The sequence below is a fragment of the Salminus brasiliensis genome, chromosome 17 (assembly GCF_030463535.1).
Source record: "Salminus brasiliensis chromosome 17, fSalBra1.hap2, whole genome shotgun sequence".
Lineage (NCBI taxonomy): Eukaryota > Metazoa > Chordata > Actinopteri > Characiformes > Bryconidae > Salminus > Salminus brasiliensis.
The window spans coordinates 31,145,685-31,172,981 of NC_132894.1; the positions used below are offsets into that span (position 1 = coordinate 31,145,685).

Below are 27,297 nucleotides of genomic sequence, written 5' to 3' on the forward strand. Positions count from 1 at the left end.
ACCTCTGCTGCAGCCCTGCTCATGTACACGAGTTATCCCCACAGCTGCTGTACACTGGGTGAAGGTGCTACAAATGGTTCCATTAAGAACCAATGGGTAAAAGAGATTGAGTGTGAGTGTGAAGGATCTTTACAGTCACTTTTAAAGGTTCTCCATATCTCTTTTACAAATATTATTCTTTACAGAACCAAACATGGTTCTTCTGTGGCATTGCTTAAAGAACCCTTTGTAGCACTGTTATGTTTGAGTGTATAAGATCCAAGTGGCACAGTTACAGTCTTCTGATGCTAATCGTACCTTTTGAGGACGGGGAGAGTGCAGCCCTCTTGATGGCGTAGGTCTTCAAACATCTCTCGAACATGTCGTCCCACAGCTCCACTATGCCATCCTTACCTCCCGTCACAAACCCCTACAGAAACGGCAACAGACATGACCAGAAATATGACAAACAATAAGCCGTGAAGACATTAACGTATGGGTGTGTAGTACTGCAAATTCTTACATAACAAACAAACAAACAAACAGGAAAAACAGTTTTTCGTTAACTGGGCCCTTTAAAAAAGTTGCGGGTGTACCTTGTCCAGTGAGCACATGGCAAACACAGGGCCGTCGTGAGCTTTGATAGTCTTTATCAGTGAGGTGTCTTTCCAGATATAAACATCGCCTGTGGTGGCCCCAGAGAACACCAAGTCCTCCGAGCGTCCGTAGCAGGCTGACATCATGGTCTCCTGCTTGCCCAGGTTGCCAAATATTCCCCTCTTAAACGTCAAGCCTCCACCTACATTAAGAATCATTTGTCAGGCAGTGGTGTGCTAAGAAATCGTGATCTACAATCACACATCACTACAAATATACACACATACACCAATCAGCCATAACATTAGCACCACCTGTCTAATATCGAGTAGGCCCCCCTTGTGCTGCCATTACAGATCTGGCTATTTGAGGCATGGACTCCACAAGACCTCTGAAGCTAGCAGCAGATGAGGTGGGGCCTCCATGGATCACATCTATAAAGTGGTCTTAGGTGACCATGACCATGTCGCTGGTTCACTGGTTGTGCTTTTTCTTGGAGAATGATTGGTAAGTACTGACCACTGCATACTCAGAAACCCCACACAAGACCTGTCTGATGTTTTGGTTCTTCAAAGTGGCGCAGATCCTTATGCTTGTCCAATTTTTCTGCTTTTAACACCTTCACCACCTTCAAGAACTGACTTTTCACTTACTGCCCAATATGTAGAGTCCACCCCTTGACAGACGCCACTGTGGCTGAGGATGATCAATGATTTTCACTTCACCTGTCAGTGGTGCTAATGTTATGGCTGATCAGTGTATATCTATATGTATATGTTGAGAAGCTAATGAAGACTGTACTGTGTATCTATACCCCATGTGGTGCTCACCTGTGTGCTGCCAGAACTTTATATGCTTCATGCCTACTGTGACCAGCTTGTCCATACGAAACGGATTCCCCTTCACCACAAAGATCTTGTCTTTGTGTCCTCTGTGAAGAACAACCAGAACACACACATCCCTCAGCGTCTTATTTTCTGTTCTTTCTGAGGGGAAGTTCAATGTTAGGAGTGTTTCCTACCTTGCTTTGGCTAACTTTTCCCCCTTCTTCCAGTCCCACATCACTATAGAATGGCCCTCATCAATGCCCACCGACACCAGGCTCTTCCCATCCGCTACGCACATCACAGCGAAAACACACACAAAGCTCAGTAACAAGCACAGCTATATAGAGTTATTCAGAACTATGGATACATGCAGTGGTGCATGCAGTGGTGGCTCAGCGGTTAGAGTGCCGGGCTATTGATTACAGGGTTGTGGGGTTCGATTCCCGGGCTCGGCCACTGTAGGGCCCTTGAGCAAGGCCCTTTACCCTCTCTGCTCCCCGGATGCTGGAGTTGGCTGCCCACCGTTCTGTGTGTGTGTGCACTCACTGACCCTAGTTCACTAGTGTGTGTGTGTGTTCACTACCACAGATGGGTTAAATGCGGAGGACACATTTCGCTGTACAGTGACAAATACGTGCACCTTACGCATTGCTGTATATCGAGACTACAGATTAAGATAATGAGCACAAACCGTCATTAACAGCAGCTGCACTGTTAAAAATAATAGTACTGATTCTGAGATCACAGCAACTCTGAAACTCAGGGATCTCCAAATTTCCCACTGGAAATCAGCTCATGACAGGTTGTTCTTTACCATAATTCCAACAGCACATAACCGCAGCATGTGTATTTAGTTGCTTAATGGTGTACAAATGTGTGGCAGAAGTGAAAATGGACCATCCCTATGCCAGCGCTATGAAATGACTGATGTAGGCCAGACTGCACACCTGTGAACTCGAGTGCACACACTCCTCTCTGGTGCTGACCTCTCAGCAAGGACAAACACTTCAGGGTCTGAATGTCCCAAACATGGATGGCTGGGTCTCTTCCCACCTGACCATACACACACACACACAAACATACACAAACACAGGGACTGTCAGCAATTCATATCTATTAACATTTAACATTTATAGATACTAAAGCACGGTCTAGATCACTCTCTAGATCAGTGCTGGCTATTCTGTTAAATCACACCTGTATCTGGCCAGGTATGGTCAGGTATGCTTATTTACTGTACAGGTATATCAAAATGTTCTACCTTTCAGTGCAAATGTAACTAGGTGTTTTTATATATATATATATATATATATATATATATATATATATATATATATACAGTAATGTGCAAAAGGGTTAGACACCTGTTGAAATTGGACTGAAAAAGCTCCTCATCTGGGTAGTACATGTTTATTTACTCAGTAAAACATTAAAATTAGAATAAACATTAATAACGTTCCTACAGAAACTTGTGGTTTTCTATCATTGTGTTCATTAAATTATCTCCAGAGTTCTCCTCATGGAGTCTAGTATTATTTAGAGTTCTCCTTCTTCAACACCTGGTTTGGTAAATCAAGGCTTAATGATGGTAAATCAGGTGAGCTGCTGCTGCTGCTGCTGCTGATGGAGTTGAACACATCCTCCATGCTGTGCTGGCTGGACTGGGGGGCGTCCAGGAGAAACCTGGAGGAACCGAGCTCTGTTCTTCAGACTAGCTCACCGACATGATCTCATTATTTTCTTTAAAATGAGAAGCTCCTGTTCCTTTCTACTGTATTTATTGTTAACTGTATCTGTTCTAATGGGATATGGAGCTTCTACAGTGAAAACTCTCTTATTTCTGAGAAAAAAAAATGTGCCTACAACTTCGTGTCGGTAAGTGAAAGCAACTTGGCGGCAAGTGACTTCTACTGCAGTCTGTGTTTCAGTCAAACGGCAGCAGCAGGACCTCACCTGCCCGGTGGCTACATAATCCTTCAGTGGATGGGCAGTGAGGCTGAGGATGTCATCATCGTGGCCCAGGTAAAAGCGCTGAGTGTGTTGCTGTCTGTTATAGACCACGCCCACAGCGGCCACGTGATACACCACCTCGCCAGTCTGCGTGTAGAAGAGGTTATTCCTGCAGTCACAGCCTCTATACCTGCAGAAGACAAGGAGACAGTTTTGAAACCTAAAATATTGCCTATAGAATATTCAAATACTTCCTACATCTAATCTAATCTATTCTTAGATTTTAATGTAAATAAATAAATAATCTATTACATACAAGATATTTTGACTATGTAAATGTTGTTTGTACCATACATGTTTATATTACACACAATACTATTTGTACTTTATAGCGTTAGAAATTATAGCATTAATAAAGCTTATATTTACTGTATATATTGTACCATTTTACCTATTAAATATTAAAATACTATAAAATATAAAATGTACAGTACCAGTCGAACATTCAGAAACACCTGGTTAAATGTGTGCTGATCATCATCATAAAAACATTTGATCCAAATTCTAGTGTGCCTATATTTTTGTTTAAAAAAAAGAGACACTGGGGACACACGGCTGTAGGATAAACTCTTTTTAATCCTCCAGAGGAAACAATGAACGAGTAGGTGTCCCAATACTTTTGTCCATATATAAAACACTGCATAAATCCAGTATTAGGGTCTTTAATGTGTTGGTAAATGTAAAGGGTGTAGCTCCAATCATGGGAACTTAGGGCAAATTAGTTAATAATAAATGAATGTTGACAAATAAGTGGTAACTTTACCCATGGACAAACTGCAGCCGCAGCCCTTCGTCCGGGGCTTTCTGCCTCTTCAGAGAACCCACCAGCTTCTTCTTCAGCTGAGGAAGATCCTCCTTATACACCTGAGGCGAAGAACGGATGAGCATCAACTTTTCGCACGCACAGAGGAAGACACACACACACACACACACACACACAAACAAACAAACAAACAAACACAGAGACCAGTACTGAGAATGCAAAGGGCAACTGTGGGGTAGGGGCTGGTTGGCCAGTCAGCTGTGAAAATAATTAGAGCTGGAGGCTTCAGCTACTGAATCACAAACTGAATTACAGCAGCCGCTGGCATCATTCCGCTGCGTTTGTAAAGCTAATGAAAGTGCTGCGTCTGAAAGAGTGCAGGCTTGCCTGGCGCTCGTAGTTCATCTGAGCCTCCTGTTCGATGTCTGAGTCCAGCTCAGGAACATCAGACAGGTCTGAGTCGGACTCGCCGCTGTTGGAGTCAGCGTAGCCCTCTGGGGAGAGAGGAGACACACCACATCAAAGAGTTATCCAAAGTGTTCCTGTCAGTTTTATTACCAACGATTAATCACATTTATCACAGTAATCACAATTAATCTTGTGTTTTTGTGCAGCACGTCCTATTTAATCTCAGTGCATTGTGTAGTTAATCATATTCAATCATATTATTTTGTGCAATTAATCACAATTAATTACATGATTTTTTCTAGTTAGAACTAATCACATTATTCTGTGCAGTTATTCAGATTTACATCACATTATTGTTTGTGTTGTTAATCATAATTAATTACATCATTTATCTTAAATCTTATAAATCTGTATATATATGTAGTTAATCATAATCACATTATGTTGCCTATTTAATCATTAGTAAAATCATATTATTTTGTCTTATTAATCATAATTAATCTGTATTTGGTGTATTTAATAATTAATAGTCACTTTGGTCTGTGTAATTAATCACAATTAATCTGTATATTGAAAATTTATTGATAAATAATTACATTATTTTGTGCAATTATTTACAATTTATCTGTGTATTGTGTAGGTAGTCATAAAAAACAAATTTTTGTGTTTGTTATTATTCACAATTCATCTGTATTTTGTGTAGGAAATCATAATTAAATACATTATTATGTGACATTATTCACAATTCATGTATATAATGTGTTGTTAATCATAAATAATCATATTATTTCACCTAATTAATCACAATTAATGAAAATATTTTTGCATAGTTAGTCATCTTTAATCTCATTATTTTTGTCTAGTTTATTGTGATTAATCGCTGATTAAATACAGAATAAAAGATTTCTTGTGTTAATGCTGTTACCACACTAGTAATTCCATTAAAATATTTTAATATGACATCAATAACTCAAGACTTTTAAAGAGGTCTGTTTTTTTTAGCTGTTAAGATCAGTTTACTGATTGAGTTTGCCAAACCTCAGCAGTCAGCAATCACCTTGCAGAAGGGGTTCCAGTACACCGTTCATGACACCCTCAGGCAGAAACCTCCACTGGAACACGGAGTGGTCAGCTCCGCCCGTGCTCACGACCCACTGCAGGTCATTTGACCAGCGCACATTCGTCACATGGGCAGAGTGGCCAATGTACTTCTTAAACTTGGCAGCTGTGAATGAAGACGTGGAGATTTTGTCAAACATGACACGCTTTAACGTGAGAACATCTGATGGATCACACATCAGACAATCTCCTGACAGAAAGAAAAGAAGCCGATTTAAGACCTTTTTTAAGACAGGGGAATCGGAAAAGCTTGACCAGGCCAAAGTCGTCCCCTGTGACCAGCACAGCGCTGCTGTAGTTGGCATCTACAGAGTTGATATCATTGACATTGGAGTATTTGGGCCAGATGCCATTGACCTCTGGCCCTAAGACACTGGTCCAGGTCATCCAGTGAATCCCTTTGGCCTCTTCTTTGGGAAGGAACTTGCCAGCTATGGAAGAAAACAAACAAACAAACAAACAAACCCTGTTTGTCTCATTGCTAATGACACAGAAATGCTATTGCTAATTGCTAATATGTTACAATGGCAAACCTGGCATCCTGTAGAAGAGTCTCTCTCCAGCACCATCATTGGTCTGCAGGAAGCGGCTGTCCACAGACCAGTCCAGGTGTGTGATGAAGCAGGCGGATTTGTTACACTCGCCCACCTTCTTGTAGCGCTGAGCTACAGCGTAGATGTCCACCAGGCCATCGTTGGACCCTACGGCCAGGTAGGAGCCGTCGGGAGAGAACTTCAGCTCATGAATCACCTCCTTCCTGTCTTTAATGTGCACCACCTCCGTCATATCTCTGAGAAGGCAGGCAGAGCATTTGGTTTGGTTGTCCGCTAAGTCAGGCTAACAAACATGAGCATTTTTTTAAGACATGAGAGGCATGAGCACTCTTATACCTGACTCGAAGCACGGTGAAGGAGCCATCCTTCATGCCCAGCGCGAGCTGAGAGCCGTCGTTGTTGAAGGACACGCTGCGGACAGCCTCCTCCATGTTACAGCGTGCGATCAGCGTGTGATCGGCTAGGCTCCAAAGCCTGGGGTGGGAGAATAAGTCAGTGCTGATGTCCTGGGTCAGATTTTAGCCCTGATTTAGATCTGCTGCATTTAATAAAGTCCTGATTTCATATTTTGACTTACATATATACACCGATCAACCATAACATTAGTACCACCTCTTTGTTTCTACACTCATTGTTCATTAGATCAGCTCCACTTACCATAGGAGCACTGTGTAGCTCTGTAATTACAAACCGTATCCATCTGTTTCTCTGCATACTTATTATTATTAGCCTTATTATTATTAGCCTCCTTTCACCCTGTTCTTCAATGGTCAGGACCCCACAGGACTGACCACCACAGAGCAGCTATTATTTAGGTGGTGGGTCTTTCTCAGCACTGCAGTTACTGCAGTTCTAGGGTCTTATTGCATTCACGGCATTCAAGGTGCTTGGACTGTGTCCAAGCTGTCAGTATTGGCTGATGTGAAGGGGGTCTCTCCTGACTAGAACTGGGACATCCCTATTCGTACCATAATGTTTATAGATGAGACTTCTTTAACGCTCCCATTAACACAAAGCACCATCATACAGTGTTCAGCACTGACTATATGAGTCATTTCTGAAAAACACACGTATGTGAGGAAGTTATTTGAGGACACTGACCTGACAGATCGGTCATCGCTACCCGTGACTGCGATTGGCTGTTTAGGGTGCAGATCCAGTGCCCACAGCTCCCCCTCTGAGTGACCTTGCATGACCAGGAGAGGCTTATCCCTGTCCCGCACCATCACCTCAAAAATCTCACTGTCCTGCGTCCCGGCCAAGATACGGTCAGCCTTCCAGCACACGCTGCGGATAGAGAGACCTGAGGGACAGAGAGAAAAGAGAGAGCGAGAGTAAAAGGAAGGGTGCATATTAGAGAAACACTACAGGCGTAAGAGCATCACAGGGCTGCAGGAAGCGTGAAGTCACGAGAACAGCCCAGAAATGCTGAGCACTAATTCGCAAGTGTGTACGTCAGATAGAGGCTCTCTGAAAATGACAGTGCGAGTACAGAATCACAGGCAAATCCAAGCAAATGTGAGGGAATTAAAAAAAAATGAAAGCAGCTCTTCTTCTGTACCTAGTAATTACTCATTTCCAGAGACATATGGGTTGGGGGAAGACAGAGAGAGACGAGAGACGAATGACTCAGTAATCACAGGCTGAAGACGCTGCTGGTCTAACAATAAGCCATCATACTTTCTTTGCACAGGCTTGCTTTGCATATTGGCCCGAGATCTGGTGATGCTACTAGCCCAACCCTGTTAAACCCTTCGATGTGTGCCTTCCCATAGCAGTGTGGTAGTAAAGCGCTGGTCCAGTAGTGCTTTTTTCTGCAGTTCCTGGTTGGAGCTTTGAGGGATTAATGAGATTAAAAGCACTGGGGAAGTGTGCGGAGGGTGGTTGGGCTCTACGCTCTGCTGGCTCATTTAGATACTGAGAGGCTTTAGTCGAGCTGAACGGATCTTGTGTGTGGTGTGTGTGCATGTATGCTGTGTGTGTGTGTTTTGTCGAAGGACAGTCCTTTTTTCAGGCCCCACCTAGAATTGCCTTCCTTTTGATGTATTTAATTTATTTAATGTAATTATGTATTTATGATGTATGTTTAAAGCAACACTATGTAATATTTTTCCCTTAGAATAACAGCTTTAAAACCATGTTGATGCTCAATGCTGACTGATGCCGATGCTGATGCTGACTGTAATAGAGAGAATGGTGTTGCTGTCGTTGCTACTCCGGGCTTGGCACGCTATTTTGAAAAAGTGGATAACTGCATAACCCAGTGAGTCTTTTATGTTAAAAAACCCATTATAATAATCTACCGCCTCAGTCCACATGATCCTCTCTTTACTCTCAGTGACGGTTCTGTTTCTCTGAGCTCATGTCCTTTAGTGGTGGCTCAAAATGTGAATTACTCTTCAGGAATGTAGGGGGAGCCAAAGAGCAAGAAATGCCAAAACTCCATTGTGCTGCTTTAAAGGGTCCATATGCAAAATTGTAGTGATATATTTCATTTCTTCCCCCTGAGGTCCACTTATGACAGTAGTGGACCATAATGGTCAAATGTCATACGGGAGTTCTGATTTGCCTGTCTTACCAGCATATGTTCTCTCTGAGAGATTGGTTGGCCTTCGAGATCTCATCCTGACCTCCACATTTTCCCTGAACAGACACTTCTTAGTAACACTGTGCACTGTAAACAACACAAGCTAAAACAGCAGGGTTTCTACCTACAGTCTTCACTTGCCTTCACAGGCTTAGGTGTATTATTCAGTATCTACAGGGACTTCTGTACAAACTGGTGGGGCGATTCTTTCATTTTTCACTTTCAGCCCGCTGGCGGAGCATGGGCTGTTTAAGGGGTTAAACAGTTGCTGACAGTAGTCCAGGTTGTAGTGTTAGAAGGTTTGACGAATCCGAGAATTTAAAAAGCTTGGAAATTTAGATGACAGTTCCTAAATACAACGGGTGGCATGCCTCAGACCTGATGTACTACAAAAAAATCTTTGCAGCAATTGTGTACTTAGGGTGTCCAAAAACTTTTTCCAATTATCACTTGAAGTAATTTTTTGTTGCTGCTGAAGTAATTTTTTGTTGCTACATACTATAGGTAGGCCAAACCTTGATTGGCTGCTCTGTTTTGTGCCTCATTCATAATTCATAACACCCATTCTGTGATGAAACACTTCCATATGAGTGGGTGCAGCATCCATGTAAACTGTTGTAGGCTGTTTTTTTGTGACATTACAAAATAAATGAAAACAAAACTGGCTGTTTTTGCAGCTCATTTTGCATCCCTGCCATGGGCCCTTTAAAGTCTTATGTTTGCCAGGTGGCTCCAGCTTAGTGCTGACACGGACAAACCCCTTCCAGGAACCTTGGAAATATGTCCTGGAAATATAGATGCAATTTGAAGGCAATACAGTTCCTTCCAGTTCCTCTAACTGTCATCAGGGACAGTAAGAGGGATTTACCTTTATATCCCTGCTCAGCCTCCCTGAGGTCAATCTTGGTGATGGGTTTGAAGTCCACGTCCCAGAGTCTCACACATCCGTCCCGACCCCCAGTGGCAAAGCCCTCCTCACATGCGTGCATGCTGAAGATTCCAGCCTATAGAAACAGAACACCTTAGATCAGATCTTGACCGATTGGGGATTTTGGTCTGGAGCTGTGATTCTTAACCACTTGGTGGGATAGTGGTCAGAAAAGGACATGGATATACAGGACATATGTACATAAATTTTGGATATGTTTGCAGGCAGTGGTGAACGCACCCCGTGAGCAGCCTGCACAGTCCGCACCAGGTTCAGCCCCTTCCACACGTAGATGTCCCCGTTCAGAGCCCCCGAGTACGTCACCTCTTCTTTTGCTGTGGCCAGACACAGGATGGTCTGCAGGTCTCCCGTCTTACCGAAGATTCCCCTTTTAGGGGTCAGGGCGTTCCCACATAACGCCCAAAACTTAAAGAGAAAGAAAATGAAAAGAGTGGCACTACTCAGACTCTACACGGCTATTATCCATTACTTTTAAGAACTCGTCCCACATCCCCCCCAAGACAAATTGCACAAATTCACTTTAATGGACATGAAATGCAATGTATATTGTGACAAAATTGGCTTTTCAAAATTGTATTGAAAAGCTGGCTCTCTTAAACTCTCCATCCCACCTTAAATAGAGCTGCAGTTACACTGTGTACAGTTCTGCTGCATTATTTAAGGTGGAACTTAGCTTAGCATTAGCTTTTACACAGAGCAGCAGTTAAAGAGTTAGTTAGAGAAGAGTTGAACCTACAGTAAATCCCCTGAATTGTTCATTATACAACATGCAAACTGCAACCAAATGCTAATAAACAAAAGATTGCTATGAATAAATACTGAATATGTGATGCTACTATCACTAATTGATGATGAGTAGAACCTCACTTCACATTACCTGATCTATTAGTAACTCTTTACACTCCTATAAACTTTAAAAAAGCAATAACCCTGATACTACCTAGTGTTGGGCGGTATAACAGCAATACAGTACGCCGCGGTTTGGGCATCTCCAAATGAGGACGGTATTTAAAAATTACAACGTGTCTGATGTGTCAATTTTGTGTCCCGTGTCTAGTATCTAGTACAGGGCCAAATAAGCTCATTCCCCATGGACATTTAAGAGAGCCACAGGGCGGGGGTGCTGTGGGAGCTTACTGATTGGTGATGTCACGCTCTAAAAACAGGGGGGGGTGAAGGCCCACTGTAGTTGCAACTTTAGCGACATGCTGAGTTCAACTGAAAGGCAGAGCAAGGAAACCTTAATGGACCAGTCTACTAAATGTGCCTGAAAACAGCCTCAATTACCTGGAACACAGTTTGTGCTGTGGTGTTTAGCCTGCATTTCTGTAGCAGTCGCTTGATCTGAGCCATTAATGAACCATTTGCGCTACTTGCGCAGCTTATGCTACTCCCCGCCCTTGCTAATACTGCATACCACGGTACTATTTTGAGATGGTTTGATGGAATTAAAAAGTGGACATTGCCCATCCCTAGCACTACTGAGAACCAACATGAAAATCTAGGCGACAATTCATGCTTGAAAATTTGAGCATAACAGGGTGGTAACGCAAGAGTTTACTGTGCAGTATTACAACTAATAAAGTACACCTCCAATTCTGCACTAATAAAGGTCATAATGACTGTACTGCTCTCTGTTCACAGGTTCCTGATCAGTGCTGCAGTCTCTCTAATCTACTTCATTTACATTGTGGGGGCAGTGGTGGCTCAGCGGTTAGAGCGCCGAGATATCGATAACAGGGTTGTGGGTTCGATTCCCGGGCTCGGCAAGCTGCCACTGTTGGGCCCCCAGATGGGTTAAATGCGGAGGACGCATTTCGCTGTACAGTCCACACTGTACAGTGACAAATACGTGCACCTTTACCTTTACCTTTTTACAGGCCATACATCAGTCTATTTAAACTCCTAAACACAGCATAATTTTCTCCTGTCCTTTCTTTCCCCTATGTGCTGAGCTGCCCCCTGCTGGCTGCTTGCTGCTGCTGATACAAGTCCATTTATTTGCCCTCCCCCCAATAACATTCTCCTGTGCTTCTCCTAACCCTCCCTTTTTTCCTCCTGTCTGTTTTCTTTCTGTCTCTTTCACGTGTATTGGGATGCCCAGTTCCAACTGTTCCATCCTGGATCTGCCTGACCTCGCTCTCATCTACCCTCCTGCCCGCTGTCCGGCTTTAGGGCCTCGCATTGATTCATCCTCACCTTACTGCATGACTCTGCTTCTGACTGTTTATCTGCATGCATCATCATTCTTACTCACGTTTTCATCTTGTTAGGCTTGACACCACATTTACTTTTTACTATTTTTTTTAATTCAGTTTTTATTCCTGTTTGGCTTTTGATTATGATCCGGTGTCGACCCGAGGAGGATGGGTTCCACTTTTGAGTTTTGGTTCCTGTCAAGGTTTCTTCCACTCCACTCGGGAGTTTTTCCTTGCCACTATTGCCACCAGTTTTGGACCCGGATCTCTGTAAAGCTGCTTTGTGACAAAATTTGTTGTAGAAGGCCTAAATAAATAAAAGTGAATTTAATTGAATGTAATAAATCTTAATGCATAGTGAATAATGTCTAATTTATGCTTTATTAAACAAAGAATAAGACCTCAATAAATCCCTAATTTGTGTTTCTGATCATTAGATTATAATTATTATTATTATTATTTCTACATATTTTTTATTGGAATATTTGTTGATACATGCATCAATAGACGTTGTCCTTGTACATGTTGTAATTTGCTAATAAAAGATTTTGATGAGGGGTTTTGAAAGCAAGAAGCCAAAAAAAAACAAATAATAAAAGTTCCACATCACAAAAAAGCCCCTCAGAAGATAATTAGAATTCTCCCAGGGCGTTTATTCAAAGTCAAACTAAATGGAGCGAGGCTCTCAGACTGAGTCTTGAAGTTATCAGCGAAATGCTTTCTGACAAATGCACCGCTGAAACAGGCCTTCGCCGCTTTTACAAGCCCTTATCTAAAGCGGACAGGAGCAATAAATGAGCTAGTTAGATTCTATCGTTCTCTGTCAGCTTTTCCCATCGGTAATTGTTTTGTGTTTGAGGGAGATGTGGGGGGGGGCAGTGAGTCTGAAGTGGAGACAGAAATAATTGAGCAGGGGGGAAACAGACGAAGGCAAAGGCGCACTGCGGCGATCCCACATGGCTTTCCAGAAACTTGTAGGCGTCACCTGCCAAGTTCTAAAAGAACTTTGTGTCGGGGAAAAGAGAGAGAGCGAGAGAGAGAAAGCAAGAGAGAGAGAGAGAGAGAGAGAGAGATTGAGAAAGTCGGCTCACTTTGATGTGCTTCACTCCGCAGCTCACCAGCCTGTGCGGCAGAAACGGATCCCAGGAAATATCAAAGATCTGAAATAGGCAGTAAAAAGCTTCTGTTTAGACAGGCCATCAGATCATCAGACTGTACACACAAACACAACACCGTCTGATCTTCTCCTCAGAGCTTAAACGCCACACTATTATATCACTGCAGATCTTCTCTTCTCTCATCTGTCTCAACTGATATCGGCGTTCCTGCACATGACCGCACACCGACATAAGCCATAAACCTGCGAATGTGATCGAGGAGAGGAAGACACATCCGATATGAGCTTTCTAAGCCCACTGTGGCTTCAACATTCCAGCTGGAGCCCCGGCCTTAATAACTTACAGTGGAACTATGAAGCCCAGCCAGGAGGAGAAGGCTGTCATAAGAACTGTCTTTAGCAAACCTTCCTGGCCTTTGTTCTACAGGGTGCTGTCGGTGATTTAGGCTTAGAGCCTGAGGGAAAAGAGAGGGAGGCAGAAAGAGACAGAGATGAGAAAGAGAGAGGGAATTGCTTCAGGCGTGCTGCTGTAGCACTAGAAGGAAGGCACAGATCAGCCGTAATATTAAGTAGGGCCCCCGTTGTGCCGACACAACAGACTGGACCATTTGAGGCATGTGAAATCTGGCACCAAGACCAACTGTTTTGAAGATGTTCTGACCCGGTCGTCTAGCCATGGCGATTTGGCCCTGGTCAACCCAGTCAACATGCTCATGTTGGTAGACTCACATGGGCGGAACATGGGATAAGTGGGTTTAGGTGTTTGGGAGTTTGTTACTGGGCTTAGTTAGGCTCACCAAATAGGTCCCATTGTTACAGCCCACCTTAATCTCACATGGGTCCCATCTAGGCCCCATGTGCAGTGTACAGTAATCCAAATGGGACCCATGCTTAAACCCTCCTGGTCTCATCACTTACCCTGGTAGGCATCCATATGTGGGCTACCCATACAGGCCCCACATGGATATGTTCACTTTCTGCTTAAAATATCCACCCCTGCCACTGTAGAGAAGCAACAGCCATGGTTTTCACTTCACCTTTCAGTGCTGCTGATGTTATGGATGACTGGTGCATTCCAGAATATATCCATCAACTGCAGGACACATGCTAGTCCTCTCACAAAGTTGACATGTTACTGTGCTGTGCAGCAGGTTTTTATTTCAGTCATGCAGGCTACTGAGGTTGTAGGGATTCACAATTTCAATGCAGCTACAGAAGAGACATACATGTTTATAAGGCTACATAAGACATTAGAAAGGCTTTTTTCCCAGCATGCATTAGCTGTTATGATGTTTCTGGGGTGATATGACCTCAACATTGGCAAAAGCAGCCTTTATAAGAACAGGAGCTTATTGGAGTATGAGTCTTAATAAGTGTTCATCAGATGTGAACTCAAGGTGAAGTAAAAGCTAGTGCAAGCACGGATAAATGAGAAGTCTAGAAATCTGTGTAGCCGAGAGGAGCAGGGTGGGGTGGGCTGGGGCGAACAGTGGCTCATTATCATTTAAAGGAACAAGCGCTTAAACCAGCCATTCTGAACAGGGCTGTTTAGGGTGCTGTGGAGCTGGTTCCTTGTGGTTTTTTGACCAAATTTCATTCAGACCCCAGGGAACTGTGTTCATAGTCCATTTTTATTTTCAATGGCTCACTGGCCACCATTAATGTAAATAATAATAATAATGTAAATGACTCGCTATGCACATTGGTAGGCATTCATCTGATTAATGCTGTACACTAGAAAATCCATGTTATCTGAGGGAGAATGCTGCACTTTAAAAATGAACTTGTGATTCAGACACTAACGATTTATTCAGCAATGCTCTAAAACACAAAAAGGGATCCATTCCGGTCACAGACTGTGATTCTCCAGGCAGATGTTCCTTCATGTTTTTGACTGAAGCAACATCTGCCTGGAAACTGCTCTCTATATTTAGTCTCCTAGCAGTTTTCATATTAAACACTCCCTGCAAAACTGTGAAACAATGAGTGCTTTGGAGAGTCTGTCGAACGTTAGCATGGTCAACTGGGTCTCTTTTTTCTCCAATATTAAGTCAAAGTGGCTTGGAACCCAACTAATAGATTAACCAGTGTATATACAGTGTGTACTTCAATCAGCCATAAGATTAGAACCACTGACAGGTGAAGTGAAAAACATTGATCATCTTCATCTACAGTGGCATGTGTCAAGGGTGTGGCCGTCAAGCAAAGCCTACCACCTGCTTGCCTTCCTGGAACACCTGCGCTGTCCATGGTGCTGTCCATGGTCCCTAGACTCAGCACCTCTTCCACATTCTACTCACTACTCAAGTCCCCTTTGGGGAGTTTTTGTTCAACACCCTCTACCTCAGTCTTCAGGTTCTGGCCCGGTTCAGGTCCAATCTGGCCACGAGGGGTGGATGTATTAGTCAGCAAGTGAACAGGCAGTTCTTGAGGGTTCTTGTGTTAAAAGCAGGAAATATGGTCAAGCATAAGGGGTCAGAACATCATGTAGGTCTTTGCTATACAGTGGTCAGTATCTACCAAAGGTGCTCCAAAAATGGACATCTTAAAACTCTACTGAACTGTTCTCCTCTCTTTACTGGACAGTAGTCTACATCTGTGATGGAGGAACCAATCAGACAACAGAGAAAAGATGACCATTCACACCCTTACCCTATCAGAATGCCCTGTGGCGGTAGCCAAGACCCGCCCTTTCTTCCAGTCCCACACGCTCACAGTGTTTTTGGCATCAAGACCAACAGACACCAGCCGCTAAGAAGAGGAGAAAAAAAACAGGAGCTCGGTCAACGGCAGAACCTTTTCCATGTCTTTATCTGCTGCATCTGTAGCATCTGACCAGAAAGAAAGTAGAGAGAATTTGCTGACCACAAACATACCTATTCCAGAAACCACAGGACATTTGTAGGATTCTGTCAGTAACAAAACTAAATGGTCTAAATGGCCATGGTCTTTATTTTGTCCAGTAAAAGAGCTCCATCAACACCAGCAAATGAAACAGTAATGGAGAAACGACTCACCTGCCCATCAGCATCGAAGGCCAAGCAGGCCACGCCATGTGTGTGGACATCTCTCAGGATGGAGACAGTGGTCAGTGTGTACGAGTCCCACACACAGATATACGGATCTTTCCCCACCTGACCAGTGGCCACTTGGATCTTATCAGGGTGCAGAGCGAGACTGCAAAAAAGAAAGACAACACAGTCAAAATGACCCCACAGTAACAGAGGAGCCATCAAAGGCCAAGATCTCCGTCCCTTGTGTCTGCCTTCAGATTTCAGATTTCACCCCCCAGACGTGACTTCACTTTGACAGTACTCCTCAGAAATGACCAGTGTGTGGTAGTCATCCTCTAGTCCTCCAGAAGTGCCCAGTTCTGACTGATTTCTAGTCAACAGGGATCTAGTGGTCAGTAACGGTCCAATGATGGGTAAAGAGTGGCCAACAGACTGTATACACTGTCCTATACAGTGGTCCTATAAGGTGTAGGTGTTTCTGATAAAGTGGCCAGTGAGTGGAAGCACAGGGTAGGTGTTTCTGATAAAGTGGCCAGTGAATGGAAATGCAGGGTAGGTGTTTCTGATAAAGTGGCCAGTGAGTGGAAGCACAAATGAGGTGTTTCTGATAAAGTAGCCAGTGAGTGGAAGCACAGGGTAGGTGTTTCTGATAAAGTGGCCAGTGAATGGAAATGCAGGGTAGGTGTTTCTGATAAAGTGGCCAGTAAGCAGAAGCACAAAGTAGGTGTTTCTGACAAAGTGGCCAGAGAGTGGACGCACAAAGTGGGTGTTACTTATAAAGTGGCCAGTAAGCAGAAGCACAAAGTAGGTGTTTCTGATAAAGTGGCCAGAGAGTGGAAGCACAAAGTAGGTGTTTTTGATATTGTGGCCAGAGGATGGAAGCACAAGGTAGGTGTTTCTATTAAAGAGGCCAGTGAGTGGAAGTACAAGGTAGGTATTTCTGCTATAGTGGCCAGAGAGTGGAAGCACAAAGTGGATGTTTCTGATAAAGTGGCCAGTGAGTGGAAGCACAGGGTAGGTGTTTCTGATAAAGTGGCCAGTGAATGGAAATGCAGGGTAGGTGTTTCTGATAAAGTGGCCAGTGAGTGGAAGCACAAATGAGGTGTTTCTCATAAAGTGGCCAGTGAGTGGAGGTACAAGGTAGGTGTTTCTGATAAAGTGGCCAGTAAGCAGAAGCACAAAGTAGGTGTTTCTGACAAAGTGGCCAGAGAGTGGAAGCACAAAGTAGGTGTTTCTGATATTGTGGCCAGAGGATGGAAGCACAAGGTAGGTGTTTCTATTAAAGAGGCCAGTGAGTGGAAGTACAAGGTAGGTATTTCTGCTATAGTGGCCAGAGAGTGGAAGCACAAAGTGGATGTATCTGATAAAGTGGCCAGTGAGTGGAAGCAGAAGGTAGGTGTTTCTGATGATGTGGCCAGTGAGTGGAAGCAGAAGGTAGGTGTTTCTGATGATGTGGCCAGTGAGTGGAAGCAGAAGGTAGGTGTTTCTGATGATGTGGCCAGATAGTGAAGGCACAAGGCAGGTGTTTCTAACAAAGAGGCCAATGAGCAGAAGCACTAAGTAGGTGTTTCTGATAAAGTGGCCAGAGAGTGGAAGCACAAGGTAGGTGTTTCTATTAAAGAGGCCAGTGAGTGGACGTACAAGGTAGGTGTTTCTAATAAAGAGGCCAATGAGCAGAAGCACTAAGTAGGTGTTTCTGATAAAGTGGCCGGAGAGTGATGGCACAAGGTAGGTGTTTCTAATAAAGAGGCCAATGAGCAGAAGCACTAAGTAGGTGTTTCTGATAAAGTGGCCGGAGAGTGATGGCACAAGGTAGGTGTTTCTAATAAAGAGGCCAGTGAGCAGAAGCACAAAGTCTGTGTTTCTGATAAAATGGGCAGAGAGTGGAAGCAGAAGGTATGTGTTTCTAATAAAGTGAACAGTGAGACAGTCTGAAAGAAAGTAAGAAGGAAAGAAAGACTCCGCTTCAACAGATTTAATTAAGGAATTACCATTTAACCACATGCAGAGTGATAAAACATAAAGGAGCAGAAAGGCAAGTGGAGGAAACAGGCCCAGCAGGCCCACAGAGAGGCAGGGAAACAATAGAGCTGTTATCAGTGCAGGGAGCCACAGCAGGATAATATCAGCAGATAGAAGAGCAGCCTCTCCGTCTTCCGTGACAGCACAGCGCATTTCGTCTTTTCATCACGCTGGGTCTCTGAGGAGGGGGTGTGGAGCTCTATCAGCCTCCACACAGCAACAGCTCAGCCGTGGAGACCTTGCAAAGACATGCTGCTCAAGGACATGTCTATACCATGCATGGTATTTAGTTATCCGTCGTGTTTTATGAAACATAAAGCATTCATCATTGTGAACGCAGACGTCTGGAGAGCCGGCTAACTCGAATTCCTATTGAATTCCACATGAACTCCATTGATGTAACATTTAGCACCGGCTATCTTTTCTGGGAGAATTTTTGGTAGGTACTGACCGTTGCACACAAATACACCCCCAGAAGACCTGCCTGATGTTTTGGAGATGTTCTGATCGATCACATTTTATATCTTGTAAAAGGCTCAGATTCTTACACTTGCCCATTTCTCCTGCTTTTAACACATCACCTTCAACACTATATGGACAAAAGTATTGGGACACCTGTTTATTTATTGTTTCTCCCGAATTCAAAGGCATTAAAAATTAGTTCATCCTGCTTTTGTTGGAGTAACTGTCTCTTCTGTCCAGGGAAGAAGGCTTTCTACTAGATTCTGGAGCATTGCTGTGAGGATTTGATTGCATTCAGTGACAACAGCGGTACAGGAGGTCAGGATACCACCTCACCCCCAACTTCCCACTTCATCCCAAAAGTATTGGATGGAGCACCGTCCATCATTCCAGAGATGGCATTAGGCATGGTGCCAATAGGTTCATCTGCTTCAGAGAGTCTTATTCTATTGGCAGTGCTTCTCTACAGGGACTTGACTTGACACACACCACTACGGGGCAGTGGTGGCTCAGCGGTTAGAGCGCCGGGATATCGATAACAGGGTTGTGGGTTTGATTCCCGGGCTCGGCAAGCTGCCACTGTTGGGCCCTTGAGCAAGGCCCTTTACCCTCTCTGCTCCCCGGGCGCTGGAGTTGGCTGCCCACCGCTCTGGGTGTGTGTGTGTACTCACTGCCCCTAACACGTGTGTGTGTGTGTGTGTGTGTGTGTGTGTGTGTGTGTGTGTGTGTGTGTGTGTGTGTGTGTGTGTGTGTGTGTGTGTGTGTGTTCACTACCAGATGGGTTAAATGCAGAGGACACATTTCGCTGTACAGTCCACACTGTACAGTGACGAATACGTGCACCTAAACCTAAACAAGCTGTGTGTGTGTGTGCATTTACACATCTGTGTCAACATTTTGAAATTTAGTGTATAATGTAGCATCATTATTTAGACATATTAAATCACAATCCTGAGAGAATAAGTCCTTGTTTTGAGATGTTTGAGAAAGAGAAGACACTGGGATACGTCCAAAGCTTGCACTCCCAAACTCTGCTCCCACTACCTATCAGACAGATGTGAGTTTGTCTCCGATCATAAATCAGGAGCTAGTCTGCAGTGTGAGTGGATGAAAGCCCTGTCACTTCCACTGGAGTCAGACAGCATACGCTGAAGCTGGGCCACTATAAAGACCCTCAGCCGTGTCATCTATTCACCAATCTCAGCTGGGGGCACGGGATAGCTGTCGAGAGAATCCATAAAGCGCAGATCAAAGGCAAGGGAATGGGGAATGAGCAGAATGTCTGTCTGTCTGTCTGTGTGTGTGTGTGTGTGTGTGTTTGAGTGTGTGTGAGTTTGCCAGTGAGCATGCAGAGATCAAAGTTAGAGCAAGTCCACCAGTGTGAAATCTGAGCTACAGCTGTAGATGGAATCAGCACAGGAAACATGTGTCAATACAGATGTAAGCACTTGCAAGACAAATGGCATGTTTAAAGGCTTGCGTGTGTGTGTGTGTTTGTGGAGAGGGGGGGGTATGAATGTGCGAATAGTAAACTATAGACCCCTGTGGTGAGGCCTAAGCTTTTAGTCGTTGTTTTCCTTCCATTACTTTTATAGTTTTCTACTTTAAGCAGTTTTGAAACCAGTACTTTTACACTTGAGTTACTTACCTTACCTAAGCTGATACTTTAGCTTCTATAGAGGTCTTTTTAACCCCTAGTATCTCCACTTCTACCTGAGGAATGAATGTGAAGACTTTTGGCACCTTTGTTAGCCATTAGCATTTAGAAGGGAGCGTTTCGGATGTTTCAGACACAGCCCTGGTCACGCTGGGGACACATTGCAATGGCCAGTGTAACCAGAATCCAGTCCAAGTGTATCCAGCTACTATCCGGATACATACACACGTTAATGCCAGGTGTAAAAAAGTAGCACTGCTGGATACAAGTCAAATCTATCTTTAACCATCTTCTTATTTACTGTCTTTATAATGGGCAGGTCTCACAGCAGACACACTGCTGAGACGTTCACACAGGGGTAACGGTAGCTAGTGGCTGCTGCTTTCTGATGGTGTTAAAAACAATTGGGTGGTTAAATGGTTTTCTGATGATAGTGATGGTGTGTGTGTGTGTGTACATGCTTGTGTGCACATGGCCATACAGAAGCACCGTGTGTAGTGTGTGTGTGTAGAACATGTGTGTCTGAATGAATCAGGCTGAATGTGTGTGTGTGTGTGTGTGTGTGTTTGGGTGTCTCGAAGCAGTTTACTCACAGCCCCTGCGGCCATAACACTAAGCTGAATGTGAATCAGTGATCACAGATGGATTCTGGGATAGATCTGCCGTCCCTGACCACAATGTATAGCTGGATGCCAGACAGAGAGACAGAGAGAGCGAGCATGTGTGCGCGAGAGGGAGCACAAAGCGTGAGAGATGGCGAGCAATACTAACGCGAGAGTAGGAGAGAGCAAAAATAGTGAGAAAGAGTGAGAGAGAGCATGAAGAGTGAGAGCGAGAGAGCATTAATTGTGAAAAGACTGAGAGCATCGAGAGTGAGCGAGAGCAAGAGAGAGTGAGTGAGTGAGAGAGCGCGAGAAAAAAAAGAGAGTAAAAAGAGTGAGACAGCAAAGAGAACATAAGCAGGGAAAGAGAGGGAGAGCAAAAATTGTGAGAAAGCGAGAGAGAGTAGTGACAGAGAGAGAGAGAGAGAGAGAGAGAGAGAGAGAGAGGATGGTTAGGTGAACAACAGGAAAGAGAGACGGGAGACATTGAGGGAGACTAAAAGATTAGACAGGGGGGGGAGAGAGGAGACAAAACAGACAGAGAGCTAAACGAGAAAGAGAGAGAGAGAGAGCAGAGAGAGACGGGAGTCAAATTAGAGAGGCAGGGAGGGAGGGAAACAGCCGGAGCGTGAATGCCTTAAAACAGGAGTTTAAAAAAACTGACTGGAAGATCACAGAGGACGAGACTAAACTGGAGAAAAGGAGAGGAAAGGCCAGGATATGACAGCAGTAGACAACAGAGGGAGAGAGAAATATGGCACAGCCCGGATGAGCAGGGAAGGCAGTGAAGAGCAGGGGGAGAGGGGTTAGCGCTGCAGGCTCTGTGCAGTGGAGTGGGAATTCCAAGCCGGGCCACGACAGCAGAGATACGGCAATGCCTCGGCTCATTCCAACTGGCCTCACACAGCTCACACAGCTCACACGGCTAGCTGGAAGAGAAAGTGTAAAGCAGTCAACCAGCACTACAGTAGCCTTGAAGCGATGCTTCAGCTACAAATCTAATTTACAGTTTCCCCCGTTTCTTACCATGTATTCATCCAGTCAAGACCAGTCTGGCATCCAAAGTTTGCTTCTTAAGTAAGTAAAGGAAAGTTACGACACCAATTCAGAGATTTCAAGACTGCAAGATGGCTGCTGCAGTATTTAAACCGGGGTTTTCAAGACTTAGCTTCATGGCTAGCTTCCATTACTAGGCAAGTCTGGAGTCCAAAGTTCGCTTCTCAAGCGCTGCTAACCCGGGATAATTCTAACAACGCTAACCTGGGACATAAAAAGTGGGACATATTTTGGTTCGATTCAATATAAAACACCAGTGTGACGCCATTACTCGCACCGACATCCTTCTGAGGTAAACAGAAAGCAGCATTACACATCTGGTTAGCACAAGGCTAACGAGTGGCTAGCTTTCATTACTAGTTAGCCTAGTTAGATGCTTCTTATTAGCCTCATAGCTCCAGTGAAAATAACGGCTGAGTGACTTTATTTGAAAGCTACCAAAATAGGAATTTAAGATAATAGTCTAAAGCTAATTTACATTAATCTCTTAATATAAATTAATCTCATACGTTAATCTCTTATCCACAATGTATTCATCTAGTCAAGACAAGTCTGGAGTCCAAAGTTCGCTTTTCAAGCACTGGAGGCTAGCTACAAGGCTAATGTTGCTAACAAGTATTGGACAAGTATTCAGACTTGGACACTGGATGGATGCTGCTATGTTTTTTTGGAATGCCAGATGATATCGGATTTCCTATTTCAAAAATTGGGAGAGCCTCAACAACCCCGAGTTTAAAATCCAAGATGGCTGCCCTGGACAGCGACAGTAATGAAAGCAGCAGTATTCCGCAGTCTATTAGCACTTCTATCCTTCCGTGTCTCATTGAATCAGTCGTACACACAGTGTCGTCCAACCACTATCCGCAGACAGGTTTCCACTATGTTTCCACTATGTTTCAATCCAGAAGATCCGGTAGAACTGTAGCCACCCAGCACACGGCCTGTTGACCTTACTGCCATCAGGCAGGAGGTACCGCAGCATCCAGGCCAGAACAAACTGGCTAATGAACAGTTTCTACTCACAAGCCATCAGGTTCCTGAACAAGCTGTGAACCTTTCACCAACACCACTGCCCTCGGTCACTTTATTATTAATACTCTATACATCACTGCTATGGACAACATCACTAAGTCACTTTATACAACAGGAATAGACATTAACAATAACAATACCTGTCTCATAAATGTACATATCAGAGAATTTCTACAGATCCCTCCTGTCTTTGTATATTCTGTATTTTGTGTGTATTTTGTAGTTATTTCATATAATTTTTATATAACTTTATTTTAATATGTTTAGTATGCATATAGTTTTGTCCTCCAGTAGAGTATCAACCTGAGCCTCACCACAAGCATTTCAATGCATAAATGTCCTGGCATGTTGTGCAAACTTGAATATGTAAAAACAACGTATAATGTGGTGTTACTATTGTATAACTGTTATTGCTCACAGTGCTAACCCGGGACAATTCTATAACGCTAACCTGGGACATAAAAAAGTGGGACATATTTTGGTTCAATTCAGTATAAAACCATACGACTTCTGAGGTAAACAGGCACAAGGCTAACGAGTGGCTAGCTTTCATTACACAAGGCTAAGGATAACGGGTGGCTAGCTTTCATTACACAAGGCTAAGGATAACGAGTGGCTAGCTTTCATTACACAAGGCACAAGGTTAACGAGTGGCTAGCTTTCATTACACAAGGCACAAGGCTAACGAGTGGCTAGCTTTCATTACACAAGGCACAAGGCTAACGGGTGGCTAGCTTTCATTACACAAGGCACAAGGCTAACGGGTGGCTAGCTTTCATTACACAAGGCACAAAGCTAACGAGTGGCTAGCTTTCATTACACAAGGCTAAGGATAACGGGTGGCTAGCTTTCATTACACAAGGCTAAGGATAACGGGTGGCTAGCTTTCATTACACAAGGCACAAGGCTAACGAGTGGCTAGCTTTCATTACTAGTTAGCCTTGTTAGATGCTTCTTATTAGCCTCATAGCTCCAGTGAAAACTAAGACTGAGTAAGTTTATTTGAAAGCTACCAAAATAGGAATTTAAGCTAATAGTCTAATTTACATAGTTTATCTCCAATCCAGTCAAAACAAGTCTGGCGTCCAAAGTTTGTTTCTTTTAGGGTGCTGTAGCTACAAGGCTAATGTGGCTAACAAGTAATGAAAGTTTACTAAGATGGTTGCTGCTATTGTTTTTAGCATCATTTAGCCCTTTTTAGCAGATAGCAGTGTGTCAGTGTGAGTAATCACAAAGGCAGGTCTATTACAGATTTCTTAACTACTCGAAAGTTTTAACCAGTTTCTGTGTGATGATTTAGGCATCGAGTTTGCACAAAGTTAGCAAGTGGCTAGCTGCCATTTCTAGTTAGCAACATTAGCCTCATAACTCCAGCAAGAAACTTAGGAGGTAACGGTAACAAGCTGACTGATTTTATTTAAAAGCTATCAATACAGACACGTCACAACACATGCATTGGCACTGATGTAAGACTGTAAGATATTTATAAAATAATACTTTATTAAGATAATAATACAACTTTATTAAGAGCTTATATTTCGTGACGTGTAAATGACACTGTATTGATGTACGGAGCTTTAATGCTCATAAAAGTTCATCAAATCTCAAGTAATACTTTATAAATCCATCGGTCTGTGCTTATGCATGTGTTATGAAATAGATTTGTAGCTGAATCAATGCTTTAAAGAAAGCTGGTCATCTGTGTATCCCACATACGACAGCAACAGACCTCTCCAAACGCTCAGGAACAGTCCAACAGGACGCTCAGAGAGGATGCAGCATCTGTTCATCGCTATAATTGCTGGCATAAGTTGACATGAGTGTGATGCAAAATTCATGAGCATATTTCTCAATGTCAGGTTAATATGAGCACTGTGGATGCGGGTATAAAGGGAGCAGTTGTGTCTCGGCTCAGGCCGGTGACTTGTGAGTGCTGAGGCTCAGAGATGAAGTGATTGGACAGGGCAGTCAGTCACAGGTAATTGGGCCTGATGGACGTCGTAGGAGACCTCCGGAACTGCCGTGATGTTCACTCCATGCTAGGGCTGCATGATTCTGGTGTTGTTTCAGATCTGGAACTGCTTTACTACTGTTCACACCATTGACTTTGGTGCTTTATCATGTATTTTAGCCAAAAAAGGATCCAAATTGAGGTGAACGGAGCCTTTTGCCAGTTTTCTCTAGTAATTTCAATTAATATTTAGCTTAAATCTGATTCTGGTGTCGGTTCAGCTCTGGACCTGCTTTACTGTTTTTTACACTTTAGACACTTTAGACAGAGAGCTTTACTGGCTTTTATTTTAACCGAAAAGTATTCTGAATTGAGGTGAATGGGCCTTTAGACAATTTTGCCAATTCCCAATTCATATTTAGGTCTGATCTGGTTCAGATTTGACACTGTTTTACTACTGTTCACACCATTGACTTTTGGGCTTTACCATGTTATTTTATCCCAAATGTATCCACATTTGAGGCGAATGGAGCCTTTGGCCAGTTTCCTCTAGCAAATGTCAAATTCATATTTGGATCTGATTCTGGTGTTGGTTCAGATCTGAAACTCACAACTTTGAATTATATAGAATGTTTTATTTTGTGGTGTTCATGTCTGTAGTGTTTATTACCTCTACTCATTTTATAAGGGTTTACTTGCATTCCAATATGTTATTCTCATGCTAAAGAGCTGGATATACTTTACACGTTTGTGGTATTTTACACTGTGAAATATGACAATACTGTCTGTAGTTCTTTGTTGGCTGCCATAGAGAAAAAACAGCGAAACTTCAACACATCAGATCTGGCATGGTTCCTACGATTTTGAAAGGCAAAAGAAGTACACTGGAGACAGCAGGAAACAAACTGGTAGCTGGACAGCTCTCTCTAAAGACAGAATGGCAAGTACAGCTAGAAGAGAGACAGGGAACTGTGAACTCAAGGTGAAGTAAACGCTAGTGAATGCAAACTGCTAGTTGCCTGCAAACACTGACAAATGAAAATAACCAACCCACAAATAGAAACATTCAATGGTGAATATTTCTATTTATTATATCTATTTCTTTAGGAATGTTTCATTTATTCAATCACTGGCTTCAGCTCATGAAGTCCCAAACAATGGAAGAGCTCGTTTGGCGGTATCTACATATACATACAGGGGCACCGATCCATCTTTTTTCATTCCGATACAGATACAGATAAATGAACTTTGCATATCGACCGATACCTGATACCGATCCGAAACCACTGCTGAATGAACAAATCATATACCTCAATATGTGGGAGAGACTAAAGGCATCAGGATTGAAATGATGCCAATGTATGTTAATTTGTCACTAAAATACAAATATAATAATTGTGCTGGACCTTGGCACAATGATGTCAGGACTCAGGACTTTTATTCTGAAATTCAGAGTCTGTGAGACTAAAGAGGAGCTAGCAGCTCCTCCCTTCTCGGCTCTCCTTATCTGGAAGACGAGCTTGATTACTCGCTGAGAGATGGTGATAGGTCAAGGGCACCACACTTGCTGTTTGCTATATGTGTTTATCACATCTATAGGTCATTTTGACCCTGAGTTAAATATCCGGATCATTTAATCCCTAATAAAAATACAGATTTTTAGATGTAAACACATCTGACTGGACAGTTTTCAAAAATGTAACCATTTTGTTGTCAATAAAAACTTCAAATGTATATATATAAACTTTTTCTCCCTATAAATCTGAAGGTCCTTAAACCCCTGGAGGTTCCCCATTACAGCAATCAACAAGCTACCTCAGGCTAGCTTCGCAAAGACATTTTAACTGCTAAAGCTATATAAACGTCTACATGACCTATGAGCATTAACTGGGAGCAACACGAGAGACACCATGCTGTGCTTCCCATCTTCATTACTGTAGATCAAAAGATCTAGCCAACGACTCAGAGCTCATGAAACCTGTTTCACAGCCGAAAAAGAGGTACCCTAAATTCCATCTACACCGTGCACCACTTGCAATCCTCTACAGAACTTTTTAATGGGGCCTTTAAAAAGCTAACCTCCCCCCTGGCTACACAATAAACTGGGTTAATACACTCACTCTTCAGACTGCCCTCATATGCCATGACCAGGGAAGATTTATGCCTCTGTGGATGAGAGTGTGTGTATGTGTGTGTGTGTGTATGTATGTGTGTGCTTATTCAAGCTCTTCTCTGCACTCCTTTATATACCACAAGGTTGCAGGGTCCTCAAGGATGGCTCAGGTTGAATGACTGATGCTGTTCTATAAGCGCCCAGCAGATACAGCGTTCTCCAAAGGTTAGTTTTGTTCAAATGTGACTTCTATCCAAATAAATGAGTGTTTGTAGCCTCC

General features: G+C 43.3%; 1 protein-coding gene across 1 annotated transcript in view; it reads right to left on the reverse strand.

Annotated features, from left to right (window-relative positions):
• eml6 (EMAP like 6) overlaps positions 1-27,297 on the reverse strand; it is a 48,998-nt gene that overhangs the window by 16,494 nt on the left and 5,207 nt on the right. Inside the window, exons 2-19 of the mRNA XM_072660520.1 lie at positions 16,126-16,285; positions 15,761-15,859; positions 13,083-13,151; positions 10,013-10,198; positions 9,713-9,848; positions 7,359-7,560; positions 6,594-6,731; positions 6,237-6,493; positions 5,925-6,134; positions 5,642-5,809; positions 4,564-4,670; positions 4,177-4,277; positions 3,357-3,543; positions 2,351-2,456; positions 1,598-1,691; positions 1,407-1,507; positions 576-778; positions 298-409 (exon numbers count right to left, since the gene is read on the reverse strand). Coding sequence (XP_072516621.1) covers positions 298-409; positions 576-778; positions 1,407-1,507; positions 1,598-1,691; positions 2,351-2,456; positions 3,357-3,543; positions 4,177-4,277; positions 4,564-4,670; positions 5,642-5,809; positions 5,925-6,134; positions 6,237-6,493; positions 6,594-6,731; positions 7,359-7,560; positions 9,713-9,848; positions 10,013-10,198; positions 13,083-13,151; positions 15,761-15,859; positions 16,126-16,285 — 2,636 coding nt within the window. The remainder of the gene's footprint in view (positions 1-297; positions 410-575; positions 779-1,406; positions 1,508-1,597; positions 1,692-2,350; positions 2,457-3,356; positions 3,544-4,176; positions 4,278-4,563; positions 4,671-5,641; positions 5,810-5,924; positions 6,135-6,236; positions 6,494-6,593; positions 6,732-7,358; positions 7,561-9,712; positions 9,849-10,012; positions 10,199-13,082; positions 13,152-15,760; positions 15,860-16,125; positions 16,286-27,297) is intronic.